Source organism: Carcharhinus amblyrhynchos, chromosome 1, assembly GCF_965287045.1.
Source record: "Carcharhinus amblyrhynchos chromosome 1, sCarAmb.v2.hapA, whole genome shotgun sequence".
In the NCBI taxonomy this organism is placed as follows: Eukaryota; Metazoa; Chordata; class Chondrichthyes; order Carcharhiniformes; family Carcharhinidae; genus Carcharhinus; species Carcharhinus amblyrhynchos.
Genome location: NC_137324.1, coordinates 146,915,150 through 146,930,434, shown reverse-complemented (window position 1 = coordinate 146,930,434; position 15,285 = coordinate 146,915,150). Strand labels below are relative to the sequence as shown.

At 42.8% G+C, this 15,285-nt stretch overlaps 1 protein-coding gene across 1 annotated transcript in view; it reads left to right on the top strand.

Moving 5' to 3' along the window:
- The window catches only part of LOC145350545 (annexin A5-like), a 69,127-nt gene that overhangs the window by 39,466 nt on the left and 14,376 nt on the right, over positions 1–15,285 (top strand). Inside the window, exons 8-11 of the mRNA XM_080199747.1 lie at positions 8,524–8,580; positions 9,211–9,304; positions 10,913–11,008; positions 11,675–11,733. Coding sequence (XP_080055873.1) covers positions 8,524–8,580; positions 9,211–9,304; positions 10,913–11,008; positions 11,675–11,733 — 306 coding nt within the window. The remainder of the gene's footprint in view (positions 1–8,523; positions 8,581–9,210; positions 9,305–10,912; positions 11,009–11,674; positions 11,734–15,285) is intronic.

Sequence of the window (15,285 nt, the reverse complement as noted above, 5' to 3'; positions counted from 1 at the left end):
GTGCGAAACCACAATGCTGGTTGTTAAGTGTTTAGAGGTATGAGTATAGAAGTAATTTATTTATTGTTTTAACCTGCAGACAATAGCAATTTAATATTCAATAGCATCCTTAATACAATAAAGCATCCCAAGATGCTTATCAAACAAAATCAATAGCAAGTATCGAAATGGGCGACAGGCAGCTTAAGTCAAAGAAGTTGGTCTATGGAGCATCTACTAAAAGGTCGAGAGATGAGCTAATTTAGGGAGGGAGTTAGAAACAGCAGGGTGTAGGCAGCTGAAGCCATGTTTGTGAATGGTGTGATGAAATGTGGAGAGGATTGTTGGGTTGGAGGAGATTGCAGACATAGAGGGGGACAAAAACATGAAGTGGTTTGAAAATCAGGTTAAGAGTTATGAAATTTAAAATCAGTGTGGGTTGGCAGGCACATAAGTGATGGATAACTAGAACTTGGAGCGGGTTCAGAATGGGCAGCGGTGTTTTAGTTGAGCTTACGTTTACAGAGTGTTCAATGTGGGAAGCCGGCCATGATAGCTTTGTACTAGTCTAAAAGTATCAACGGCCTGGATAAGGGTTTCAGCAGAAGATGAGCTAAGGCAGGGTTAGAAATGGTCATTATCATGGAGGTGGAGATTGACTATCTCAGTGATAGAGAGAATACACTGAGGGACATCAAAGTTGGGAACAATCTGGTTCATTCTCACAGGGTGTGGGTATGCCGGCGTTGGACTGGCGTAAACACAGTAAGAAGTCTGACAACACCAGGTTTTAGTCCAACCGATTTATTTGATAATAGACTCACAAGCTTTCGAGGTTTCCCTCTTCGTCAAGTGAATGGAGAGTTCTGGCCTCAGACAGAGCATATAAAGCACAGACAGTTTAGAGATTACTGATTAGAATGCGAATCCTTACACCTAACCTGCTGCTCAAGACCTGAAGTGGCTGATAATGTGAGTGGAAGGAGCACTGATCACAGGTTACAGAGATGTGTATTGTCTCCAGACAGTACAGTAAGTGAGGTTTTGCAAACCCAGGCAAGTCACGGGGGTTACAGATAGTGCGACATGAACCCAAGATCCCTGTTGAGACCGTCCTCATGTGTGCGGAACTTGGCTATCAGTCTCTGCTCAGCGACTCTGCGCTGTCGTGTGTCGTGAAGGCCGCCTTGGAGAATGCTTACCCGAAGGTCAGAGGCTGAATGCCCGTGACCACTGAAGTGTTCGCCAACAGGAAGGGAAGAGTCTTGCCTGGTGATTGTCGAGCGATGTTCATTCATCCGTTGTCGTAGCGTCTGCATGGTACATTGGGGAGACCATGCAGACGCTACGACAACGGATGAATGAACATCGCTCGACAATCACCAGGCAAGACTGTTCCCTTCCTGTTGGCGAACACTTCAGTGGTCACGGGCATTCAGCCTCTGACCTTCGGGTAAGCATTCTCCAAGGCGGCCTTCACGACACACGACAGCGCAGAGTCGCTGAGCAGAGACTGATAGCCAAGTTCCGCACACATGAGGACGGTCTCAACAGGGATCTTGGGTTCATGTCGCACTATCTGTAACCCCCGTGACTTGCCTGGGTTTGCAAAACCTCACTTACTGTACTGTCTGGAGACAATACACATCTCTGTAACCTGTGATCAGTGCTCCTTCCACTCACATTATCAGCCACTTCAGGTCTTGAACAGCAGGTTAGGTGTAAGGATTCGCATTCTAATCAGTAATCTCTAAACTGTCTGTGCTTTATATGCTCTGTCTGAGGCCAGAGCTCTCCATTCACCTGACGAAGAGGGAAACCTTGAAAGCTTGTGAGTCTATTATCAAATAAATCGGTTGGACTAAAACCTGGTGTTGTCATTCTCACAGGGCCAGAGAGAATCATTGAATAAAATCATAGAATCCCTGCAGTGCAGAATGAGGCCATTCAGCCCATTGAGCCTGCATCAACAACAATCCAGGCCTATCTCCGTAACCCCACGTATTTACCCTGCTGATTCCCCTGACACTAAGGGACAATTTAGCATGGTCATCTACCTAGTCTGCACATCTTTGGACTGTGGGAGAAAAGTGGAGCACTCGGTGGAAACCCACGGGGAGAACATGCAAATTCCACATAGGTGGTGGGGCTGGAATTGAACTCAGATCCCTGGCACTGAGGGGCAACAATGCTAGCCACTGTGCCAAGAGGAAAGGTGTTGATGGTTAGGAACAGCCTTTGTGTAGTGATTGAAAAAGTAAGTGTAGCCTTCTCAATATTTAATTAGAGGAAGTTTCTCCTCATTCAGTAATGGATGTTAGACAAGTTATGTGACTGATCAGAGAGAGTAAGGGGGGTGAGAGGGCTGGGTTGATGTAGAGCTGTCCTTGCTGTATATTTGGAACTTGAGGATGTGACATTGGACACTTGTCAAGGGCCAACATGTGGTTAAGAATTCCGAATTATACTGCATTTGGAAAATAATCCTTTGCGGGAGATTCTTTGCTTATGGCTGGATGGAACCAGGTGACAGCCAGCTGGACAATGGGAAGGATATATTTGAGGAGAGTGGTGTGGTGAAGAGTGAGGAGGGATAGTTTACATTGATCAGTCAGATAGGATTTTACTTGTGACTGTGAGGGCTGTTCAGTATTCTGGCAGGCAGAAATCTGATGTACAAAATTGCACCAGGTTTCAACAGCCTGGTGGCTCCTGAGGGAGGGAGGTAAGGAGAGGAATGAATTGCCTTTTCTGGAGTGTGTCTTGACTCAGTGGTGACATTCTCTCCAGTGGGTTCGAAGATTGTGGTTCAAACCTCACTCCAGAGACTTGAACACATTGCCTCGTCTGACATTTCAGTGCATTACTGAGAAAATGCTGCAGTACTGGAAATGCTATCTTTTGAGCGATGTCTGTTCCTCTGGTCGATGCAAAAGATCCAGCTGAGCTTTTTAAGAATTACAAATGTAAGGAAGAGGAACAGGATCGGGTCATCGAACCGCCTTGATTCTATTCTTCCATTCTGTGAAATCATGGCTAATCTCTAATTGCAGTCTAACATTCCCCTCTGACCCCTTTATCCCCTAAATTTTTGGATACTATCTTGGTTTTGAATATATTCAATGACTTAGCATCCACAGCACTCTGGGGTAAAGAATGCCAAAGGTTGAGGTATAAATGTTGACCAACACACAGGCTTATTTTGCGTCAAACTGGGAGGGCATATGTGGGTCTTGGTTTTACTTCTCATTAGAAGGCCAGAGGCTTTGACAACGCAGCACTGTCTTTGTAATGCACGGATCAACAAGCGTTGTTTGTGTAGTGTCTACATGTAATGAATAAATAGGCACAGCAATATTAAACTGGCTGGCCAAAAGCTAAGCCAAAGAGGTGGGTTTTAAGAATAATATTGATGGGGAATGTGGTGCAGACTTTGAGGATATTCCAAAGTGCAGTTTTAGGTCAAAGTCTCCAACAATAGGGTGAATGGAAGAGGCTGCACAAAAGGCCAATGTTGGAAAAACCTACATTAGGCATGTGATGGTAAGACGTGGCGAGATTTGAATACAAGCTTGAGAATTTTAAATTTGATGTGTTGCGGGACTAGAAGCCAAGGTAGGCCACAAAGGAGAGGGATAATAGGTGAGTAGAACCATTCTTGTTATGAATGCGTTTCCTCACACATATACGGTGCTGTTTTGTGGTGTGTGATCTGTGTGAATTATTTAACAAAAAACAGATTTGATCACCTTGATGCTTCAGAATGTAAAACTCCACAGTAATTATGTTCTAAATGTTTTCACAGTTATTATGGTCCTGATTTTGAAAGGGGACCGGAATAGTACACGTAATCCCCAAAGGATGCCGCACCTCAGGAATGTGGAGGCCTGGTCCTCATCTACATATGTGTTCTTAGTCCCGTCTGGAACTGGCCAGATTTGGCTCTCTGGCTGGTGGATGAGTGGGAATTTTTTGGCAGGAAATTGCAGCCTGGAATCTGTGGGAATTCCCAGCTCTCAGTGGGATAGGGAGGTGCAAGGATTTCTTGTGCAGCTGCAGGAGAGTTGTCCTGTTCCCAGTCATGGGTTCTGACTAATGTGGATCTCTTCCAGCCAGTGCAGTCTCTTGCCCTGACTCTGCAATTATGAATCTTATTGTGCAGGATTCTGCTAGACCCCTGCTGACCAATAGAGAGAGTAAGAAGGCTGACTACACCAGGTTTAATAGAGGGAGCCATGGCAGCCTCAAAGTCAGCAAATAAATTGCACGTTGAGAAATGGCTGGATTTGCACAACAGCTGAGATTTAATTTCACTGCTACCGTTTAGAGCCGGTAATTCATACTGCGGGGGACTATTGATGACAGTCAACCTTGGAGGCCAGAAAGGGAATCTGACTGGTGATAATGAATTGGTCTAGCAGTTTTTTTTTAAAAAACCCTCATCATTACTTTTGAGCTGACCCAGAGTCAGGTTACCAATAGTAGACAACTATTCCATACAACCAATAAAGCTGTTTCAACGCTCAAAGAGCAAATTCTAAAGATTTATTTGGAAAATAAACTGATGCATAATCTTTAAGGCAGACACTCTGTCATTTTCACCGATCTGTGGCTGAAGAAATTTGCCCTCATCTCTGTTTTAAAGGATTGCCCCTTCAGTCTAAGGTTGTGCTTCAGGTTTCAGTTTTTCCTACTAGTGGAAACATCCTCTCCAGATCCACTCTACCCAGGCTTCACGGTAGCCTGTACATTTCAATAACATCCCCCCTCATCCTTCTAAACTGCAACGAGTACAGACCCAGAGAACTCAACTGTTCCTCTCATGACAAGCTCTTGATTCCAGGAATCATTCTTGTGAACCTCCTCTGGACCCTTTCCAAGACCAGCACATCCTTCCTTGGTTATGGGGCCCAAAGCTACTCTCAATCCTCCAAATGGGGTCTGACCAGAGTCTTATACAGCCTCTTGTAATTTAGTCCCCTCGACATGAATGCTAACATTGCATTTGCATTCCTAACTGCCAATTGAACCTGCGCATTAACCTTAAGAAAATCTTGAACAAGGAATCCCAAGTCCCATTGTGTTTCTGATTTCCTAAGCATTTTCCCATTTAGAAAATAGTCTATGCCTCCATTCCTCCTTCCAAAGTGCATAACCTCACACTTCTCCACATTGTATTCCATCTGCCATTTCTTTGCCCACTCTCTTAGCCTGTCCAAGTCCTTCTGCTGCCCCCTCACTTCGTTAATACTACCTGTCCCTCTACATATCTTTGTGTCATCTGCAAACTTAGCAACAGTGCCTTCAGTTCCTTCTTCCAAATCGTTAATGTATATTATGAAAAGTTGTGGTCCCAGCACTGACCCCGAGGCACAGTAATAGTCACCAACTGCCATCCTGAAAAAAACCCCTTTATCTCCACTCTCTACCTCCTGCCAGTCGGCCAATCCTCTATCCATACCCTTAACACCATGGCCTCTTAACTTATTTAACGGTCTCCTAAGTCAAAGACCTTCTGGAAATCTAAATAAATCACATCCACTGGTTCTCTTTTTATTTAACTTCCTTGCTACTTCCTCAAAGAACTCTAACAGACCTCCCCTTGTCGAAGCTGTGGTGACTCAGTCCTATTTTATCATGCACTTCCGAGTACTCTGTGATCTCATCTTTAATAATGGACTCTTAAAATCTTGCTAATGACTGAAGTCAGGCTGACCGGCCAATAATTTCCCCTCTGCTGCCTCCCTTTCTTAAACAGTGGTGTTACATTAGCTACTTTCCAGTTCTGTGGTATCCTCCCTGCCTCCAGTGATTCCTGAAAGATTAACACCAAAGCCTCCCCAATTTCCTCAGCTGTCTCTTTTAGAGCCCTGGGGTGTAAGCCATCCAGTCCAGATCTTTCAGTTTCCACCTTCAGACCTTTCAGTTTCCTCAGAACCTTGTCTTTAATGATAGCCACTACCCTTACCTGTGCCTCCTGACTCTCCTGGAGCTCTGGCATCCCATTGGTGTCTTCCACTGTGAAACTGATGTAAAGTAACTATTCAGTTCCTCTGCCATTGCTTTGTTTTCTATTATTACTTCACCAGCCTCATTTTCCAGTGGTCCCAATAGCTATTTTTGCCTCTCTCTTACCTTTCATATATTGAAAAAAAGTTTGTCCTATCTTCTTTTATATTATTAGCTAACTTATTTCACCTTTTCCCCCCTTTATTGCTTTTTTAATTGTCCTCTGCTTGCTTTTAAAGGCTTCCCAATCCTCTGGCTTCCCATTAATCCTTGTCACCTTGTATGCTTTTTCTTTTGCTTTTATGCTGTCCTTGACTTCCCTCATCAGCCATGGATGCCTCGTCCTCCCCTTAGCCTGTTTCCTTCTCTTTGGGATGAATTTCTGTTGCGCCTCTTGGATAACTCTCAAGCCCCTGCTATTGCTGTTTCACTGTCTTCCCTGCTTGGCTCCCTTTCCAGTCAACTCTGGCCTGCTCCTCCCCCATGTCTTTGTAGTTATCTTTATTTAATTGTAATAATGTTAAACCTGATTCCAGATTCTCCCTCTCAAACTGCAGGGTAAATTCTATCATATTGTGGTCACTGCTCCCTAAGGGTTCCTTCACCTTAAGATCCCTAATCAAGTCAGTCTCATTTTTGAAGGGGTAATCAAGAAGGTAGATGAGAGCAGTGTAGTTGATGTTATCTACACGGACTTTAATAAGGCCTTTGACAAGGTAGGATGTTGCACAAGGTTAAATCTCATGGGATCCAGGGTGAGGTACCTAAATTAGTACAAAAATTGGCTTCTTGACAGAAGCCAGAGGGTGGTTGTAGAGGGTTGTGACCAGCGGTGTCCCTCAGGGTCCATGTTATTTGTATTAATGATTTGGATGAGCGTATAGGAGGCATGGATAGTAAGTTTGCAGATGAGATCAAAACTGATGGCATAGTGGACAGTGAAGGAAGTTATCTTGGATTGCAATGGGATTTTGATCAGTTGGGCCAGTGGGCTGACGAATGGCAGATGGAGGTTAATTTAGATAGCTGTGAGGTGATTCATTTTGGTAGATTGAACCAGGGCAGGACTCAGTTAATGGTAGGGCGTTGGGGAGAATCAAGAACAGAGAGATCCGGGATACATGTTCATAGCTCCTTGAATGTGGAGGAACAGGTGGACAGAGTGATGAAGAAGGCATTTGGCATCTTGGTTTCATTGGTCAGAACGTTGAATACAGGAGTTGGGACGTTTTGTTGAAGTTGTACAAGACATTGTAAAGCCACACTTGGAATACTGTGTGCAGTTCTGGTCACCCTTTTATAGAAAGGATATTATTAAACTAGAAAGTGTGCAGAAAAGATTTACTAGGATGCTACTGGGGCTTGATGGTTTGAGTTATAAGGAGAGGCGGGATAGACTGAGACTTTTTTCCCTGGAACATAGGAGGCTGAGGGGTGATCTTACAGAGGTCTATAAAATAATGAGGGGCACAGATCAGCTACATAGTCAATATCTTTTCCCAAAAGTCAGGGAGTCTAAAACTAGAGGGCATAGGTTTAAGGGGAAAGATAGAAAAGTGTCCAGATGGGCAATTTTTTCATAGAGAGTGGCGAGTTGCCAGAGATAGTAGTAGAGGCAGGTGCAATTTTGTCTTTTAAAAAGCAATTAGATAGTTACATGGATAAGATGGGTATAGAAGGATATGGGCCAAATGTGGGCAATTGGGATTAGCTTAGGAATTTTAAAAACAAAAAAGAGCGGCATGGACAAGTTGGGCCGAAAGACCTGTTTCCCTGCTGTGTATCTCTATGATTCATGATTACACATCACCAAATCCAGAGTTCTCTATTTCCTAGTTGGCTCTGTCACAAGCTGCTCCAAAGAACCATCTCTGAAATTCCACAAATTCCTTTTCTTCGGATCACTTCCTACCTGATTTCCCAGTCCACTTGCATATTGAAGTCCCCCATGATAATTGTAATATTGCCTTTTTTAATGTGTCTTTTCTATCTCCCTGATTTATTTTCTGCCCCACATCCTGAATACTGCTAGGGAGCCTGTACACTCCCACCAGGGTATTTTAACCCTTGCGATTCCTCAACTCTGCCGACAGAGATCCTATGCCTTCTGATCCAATATCGTTTCTTGCTATCGATTTAACTTCATTCCTTACTAGCAAAGCAACACCGCCCTCTTTGCCCATCTGCCTGTCCTTCCAATAGGACAAATATCCTTGGATATTTAAATCCCAGCTCTGGCCAATGTTAATGAGACCCCAGAATTGAGCTTAACATCTGAGTGATTGTCAGTTTACATTTTCACCCGTTAGTTGTGCGAATACAATGCAATTGAAAGGATGAGGTTAAAAATACACCTCACAGCACACACCATGGGTTGTGCTATTGCAGCAATTTTTGGGCCAATGTCTTCCAGTTAGCATAAGTAGTAATGAAGTAACCAGTGAGTTATAGGGAAGCATTTCACACTTGTTGATCACTTATGAAAATAAGTAAATGAAAATGAATAAAATTAACATTTCTTTCTCCTCTGCTTAGGCCAATAGAGATGAGAGCACAGACTGGGATGAAGCTGCAGTTAAAAAAGATGCACAGGTCAGTCAAAGCATTTCAACATTTTCTCCAAGTAATGCTCCTTAATCTTGCACATTTGTAACTGGTTTTGAGGCTGTTATGCTTCTGTATTTACTTCACTTGCTGATTGATCTGTGCTGGAGAGTAACTATTTAAAACCATTTACAAATATAATGCTGACAAGGTAATGCATTTGAATTGCGTGTTTGTAGTCAACCGAGTCTTCTTGCAAACCTTTATCAATCTTTCAACTTGCATCCTGGTAATGAGAGAATTAATTTATTTGGAGAAACTGGGGGTTCTTGTCAAAATAGCAGGTTAAAGAGAAATCAAATGGAAGTATTGAAAATACTGTGAGGTTTTGATGGAACAAGAAGTAGGGAAGTACTTAGTACTGGTAAGTAGGTCAGTACAACAAATGTACACTAACTGGTGAAAGAGCTAAAGACAAAAGAAACAGAATTTCTCCATGTAGGTTCAGTTTGGGAAAGTGATCCCTGAAAGGGAGCTGGAAGCAGATACCATTGGAACTTTCAGAAGACAGTTGCACAGGATGAGGACTAATTAACTTACTGGAAGAATTGGGTTGTGGGATTACATTGTCTTGTTCTGTAAGATTTTAAATGCCTATTGATTTTTTTTTTATACTAGGAGCTGTTCCAAGCTGGAGAACTGAAGTGTGGCACTGATGAATCTGCATTCCTCACCATCATTGGGACGAAAAGTGTGCCTTACCTTCGGCAAGGTGAGCTTTTCTGGCTTCTGGGAACAAGTTCTGACCATTTTAAATGGAATAATGTTCATGTAATATATTAAATGATGACCCTTGAACAGAAGGGACTGAAAGTTAGGTGAGAATATTATTCCTGTGCATTGTCTCTCTTTGCTCCTTTTTCTTATCCTGACTTAGGAGTATCCTACGTTTGATCATAATTAGGATGGGGTATATTTAGCATCTAATCACTTGGTATGCTTGCGACGCGTTTCTTTTTAATTGAGTGAAAAATCCCATTCACGTTTTACTGGGGAGGTATTAAATAAGATCAAGTTTGCATTTATAGTTGAGCAACCCAAAGTATTTATAACTTCTGAAGCAAACCATTTGTATTTGGGCAAATATCGAAGCAACAGTCCTGGCACAGCACCCTTAATAATATTATTCAGAGTAGTATTTGTCTTCATTTGTAAGACCGAGCTGAAAGTTGGCTGAAACCTCGTGTGGGAGATGAGGAGAACTCTTCAGCTGATCTGGTAGAATCCTAGACTCCCTACACTGCAGAAGGAGGCCATTAGGCCCATTGTGTCAGCACTGACTATTTGACAGAGCATCTTACCCAGCCCCTATCCCAGTAACCCTATGTATTTATCCCTATAATACCCCTAACCTACACATTTTGGGACATTAAGAGACAATTTAAAATGGCCAATCCACTTAACCTGCACATCTTTGGACTGTGGGAGGAAACTGGAGCACCCAGAGGAAATCAGTGCAGACACAGATTGTCTGTGTGGTGTTTGCATAGTCAGCTAAGACTGGAGTTGAACACGGGTCACTGGTGCTGTGTGGCAGCGGTGCCAACTACTGCGCCACTGGTGTCGGGGGGTTGTAGAGTTTTAACTTCATAATGTGCTGGCAGGTAGGATGGGAGGCCATTACAGAGAAACCCCAACTTTTGTGTTTGCTGCTAGTAGTAGCAAACCCAGAAGTTGGGGTTTCTCTGTGACGGTGTGGACTTTTAACTGTACACATGGAGTAGCATGACGGACAGGTTCCCTGCCCGATAGTCAACCTGATTGAGACTGGGGGGAGAAAAACTGCAGGCCTGGTGTGGGGAAGTGGACGGGGGTAGGGGTTGGTGGTTGATCTAGATCTTTTGGAGGAGTCAGGCAAAGAAGAGGTGGATGGGGGAAGAATATGTGGGGTGTCCTATTGCAGGGATTTAGCAAGGTAGATGTTCTGGATTCAACAGTAGTTCTCCTGTCTGCAGTTGTACCTCCTCAGGTAGTAGGGTGGACGACCATGTTGGGGAAAAAACCATGCCCAGCACTTGAAGCTGGTCATGGAGAGAACATATGTTATCCAGCCGATCGGTGGTTAAAATCTGTCCAGTTCACCACACATTTTCTGAGAAGAAAAGAGTGAAAACAAAAAGTGGCTTTATTTGGTGAGAAATAACAATCAATATATATTAAAGAATTTCTGGTATTCTGAGGTGCTCAGGAATGGCTGTTGTATAAAACTATCTGCTTCAAATTTCAAGTTGTAAAAACTCTGTACATGTTTTTGTAAATAAGACAACATCGAGTAATCTTTGGGAATGATTTCATCATGGTAATATGTGTTCTTTTTCAGTTTTTCCTGAGTACATGAAAATCTCAGGCTATCAGATTGAAGAAAGCATTTCTTCAGAGACATCTGGGAATCTGAGGACTGCGTTACTAGCTATTGGTAAGAAACAAGAACCAATGTTCTGTTACATAACCTTACATAGTACAGTACAGAAATAGGCCTTCAGCCCAACAGGAACCTGCTAGCATTATGGTCCACGTGGATCTCATCCCAACTTCCTTCTTCTAACACGTTATTTACCCTTCCATCTCCCTCATTTGTTTATTGAACTTTCCCTTATTTGCATCGGTGCTAGTCACTCCAACTTGAGGCTTATTGACTGTGGCACAGTGGTTAGCATTGCTGCCTCACAGTGCCAGGGACCTGGGTTCAATTCTGGCCTTGGGTGACTGTGTGGCGTCAGCACCTTCTCTTCCGTGGGTTTCCTCTGGGTGCTGGTTAGGTGGATTGGTCAATGCTAAATTGCCCTTTGGTGTTCAATGTTAGGTGGATTAGCTATGGTAAATGTGTGGGGTTAGGGGAGATGGAACCAGGGGATGGTGGAGGTGGACCTGGATTAGAAGCTCTTTCGGAGAGTAAGTGCAGACTTGATGGGCCGAATGGCTCCCTTCTGCATTGTAGGGATTCTGTGTATCTGTGGACATGCAAATCATCTCTAATTATTCCATTCCGTTGATTGAAACAAATGGCTTGCTGAATCCTTGTGTAAACACAAACAACTGGAGGTGATACAGGCAGTTCAATGATGTTTATGTTCTATTTCAGTGAAGTGTATAAGAAGTGTTCCTGAGTATTTTGCAGAAACTCTCTATAATGCCATTCAGGTACGTTGGAACTATCTGGTTAATTTCACTTATTCGAAGAAGCTGAAATTAATAATTTTTGATAGAATATTAAAGATAAAACGACTAGCCTTTAACACTCTCGTTCTTGAACTAAGTGCAGGGTCCTAATGATTAAGAATAGTGATTTTTTTTTTAAATTTGTGATACACAAGGCCACAGATGTGAAATTCAGCCTTACCATGGGAGGCCTGGTGCTTCTTTATTGGGATGTGCAGTGTCCCCAGTCACTTCTGGCATACGTTGTTCACAATGTTACTCGTGTGCCAGAAGGCTGTGAAGCAACACTATCCTGATAATGCACAACCCAGCCAGTGGATGTGATGCCTGGACACCTATATGGGCCCCACACTGCTCAGGCAATGACAGCCTGCATCACTCTACAGAATACAGGGGTGCAAGTGGGCTGTTCCATAAAGGGTCAGGCACCTAAGTTGTACTTAAGGTCACTTTTAAGAACCTTCGCTGTTGCCAAGTGCCTGCACCTACTCGAGTTGTTTTTGAAGGTACTGGGGAATGTTCTACCTATCGAGAGAATGGGCAGAGGCCGAGGAGGAGGAGGAAAGCTTTATGCCTTTCATTCTGCCAACTTGGGGCTGAAGTTGTGCCCCTTGACACTGATGGGACACTACCTGGTGGAGTGACCCCAGGAGCTAGGTGAGCACAGTCATCAGCATGTTTGTATGCTGCCCCATCAAGTTCCTTTATCCAAGTTCTATTTAGCAGAATTTGTTGGCTGTTTTTCCAAGCTCTGAGCTGACAAACGAAACAGCCTTTTCTCCCAGAAAATGCTGGGGATGTTCAGCAAGTCGGGTGGAGAGAGGATAAGGTCGTGACCTTTCATTGGAACAGTTAAAAGAAAAGTGGCCATTGGGAGTCAGTCTGAAAGAAGCATGTATTTATAAGGAATAAATTGAGAATTGCATCTTAGAAATATCTTTCTATTGATGCAATGTTAGAAATTTACTGTCATGATGTGTTCTAGCTTGCCCTGAATTTCTTGCTTTTTTTTCACTCCTCCACTGTGCTGCTGCTTTCTAATCTGAATCAGTGCAAAGTGGAAAGTTTCTAGAAGGCAGCAAGTCTAAGGAGTCTTCAATAAACACAAAAAATGCTCAGCCGGTCCTAATTGAAAGATAGATTTTCTGAAGTTTCCCCTGGGGTGTTCTGTATTTGATGAACCTCACTCAACCAATACATAGACTGTGAAAGATAGTTAAAGAACGACAAGGAATGTCCTGATACATTGCTAATGCATGTATCAGGAGACAGACACAGCCAGTGAGAGTTTACTGCCCTCTCTGAGCTAATATTGCAAAGTATAATTATTATATTATCCTGAACATTTCAATATCCCACCCAGTCTTATCGATCAGACTGGAGAACCCAATCACAATATTACACTTTATTAACTTAGCTAATAACATTCCACCTGTCAACAGGAATAGGAGACTATTAGCTTATTGCCCAGGTAGGTTCCTTCCCCTTTACCTAGGAAACCTAACCCACAACATTACTAGTAACCAAGGTCATAACTAATACTTGCGAAGTTTAACTGGTGAAAGGAATCACTCTTTCACTGGAACCGGGGCCTCCTTATCAGATTGAGAAACAGCTCCAGCCTCGCTACCCATGAATAAATTTATGCCCTTAAATAGCAGGCCTATTAAACTTGCCTTTCACAAATCAAAAAACAGATAACACAGGCTGCCTTTCTGTGCTCCATTGTATTAAAAGAACTTGGTCTGTCTACCACTGTGTTTCTCATCATGCTGCATCAAGGTTAGCCAAGGTGCACAATACATAATATATTGAAAATACAGTTTAAGCTTAAAATACTTGGTTAATTTGTGGCTATACAGTTTATAATACCTTTGTATATTTTATTTCGGGTATATTGTGAATTCTTACTATATATAAAGCACTTTATAATTACCTTAACCTAGTCTACTTATCATAATAAAAGTAAAATGAAGGACCTCATACTAAGCATTCTATACTACCCCCCTCAAACCAGCAGTCCCCACTTTTGGCCCTTGGCTATAGCCCAAGATAAAGCCACAAAATAGAAGAGTCCCAATACTTATTCCTGTGTCCTGAAGGACAACTGGTCTTTTTGTATCCTCGCTTGCGCAGCTTAATTGCCGTCACTGGTACCATCCCTTCTGTGGACTTGGACAAGCTTGCACAAGCACATTTAACTACATTAACAAGCCCCATCAATACCAAGATCACCATGAAGAATATTGCAATCACTTGTAGGGTTGATGTTCCCATGGACCCCAGCCAGCCTACTACACAAGGTAAATAGTTCAGGCTCTTTGAGTTTCTCCACCTCTCTCCTGATATGATTAACTAGATTGATTATGTTTTCTGAACTATCTGGTATGTACTTGCAACACTGATCCAACCACTGCACAAGTTCCACCTTGCCACCAAGACATAATCCAATGCCAATCTGTGTTGAAGTCCCACAGTGCACATGCCTACCATCTCATCATTAACCGTAACAAGGGCAGTTGCTGTATCATTGGTGACTTGTTCCAAAATGAAGCGTAGAATTAACAGCATCGCTTTAGTTACTCTATATCGGGGAAGCAGTATGCCAAAGGACTGCTGCATTTCTGTAATACCTCGTCAATGTCTTGTGAGGGAGTTTAGGAATGTGATACATGTGTGGATTACATATCCAAGATAACACAACACCTTCCATCCGACAGGGAGCCAAGGATATGCCCAATCCCCACAAATCCTATATGTTCCATTGAGAGTTGGTAAGTGTTGCCTCCTCCATAGCAATAAGAAATATTGCAAAATTGGTCATTACTAAGTGGGGTCAGGCATAGCCGTGTGGTTCAATTTACCATGTGGTCACATTCACTCAGTTTTCCCCTTGGCCTTCCATGTTTCTAGCACAATATATCTCTCTTGGTTTTGGTGTTGGCTATTTTAAAACTAAAGTCAGAGTTGGTTTCTCTAGGTTATAGATAGGTCATATAAACACATATATACCTAACTCCCCTGCACAAGACTCACAGTTATGAAATTCTTTCCTTACCTTTCTACTGATGAATCCTCGTATTGGGTGTCCAGGATACTTGGAATTCTGGTCTTTGACCATATTAAGGGCATTGGCTGTAATGGTATTCCCTCTTCTGCGTATATGAGGATGTGCGAACATACCCAACACTTCATCTGACTGGTCAATCTAGCATATATGTGTGCCATATTATGAGTAAGTTTTAACACGTACTTCCCGAGGGGAATGCTGGAGGACCTCCATTGCTGGTCCCACCTGAGTCAAAATCTGTATGTTCAATACTAAAAAGATATAATCACATGCATTAATTATAGCAATTTCTACAATTTCTACAGTCTTACAATCAAACATGATTGATGTCAGCTAATAATACAGCTTGTTTACAAAACTTGCACAATCACTGCACCACACATCGTACGTGCTCACGACTTGACTTGCTTCCGCATTGGGAGATGTCAGGTCGATTTTTATTGGAACTGTACCTTGATTGTAGC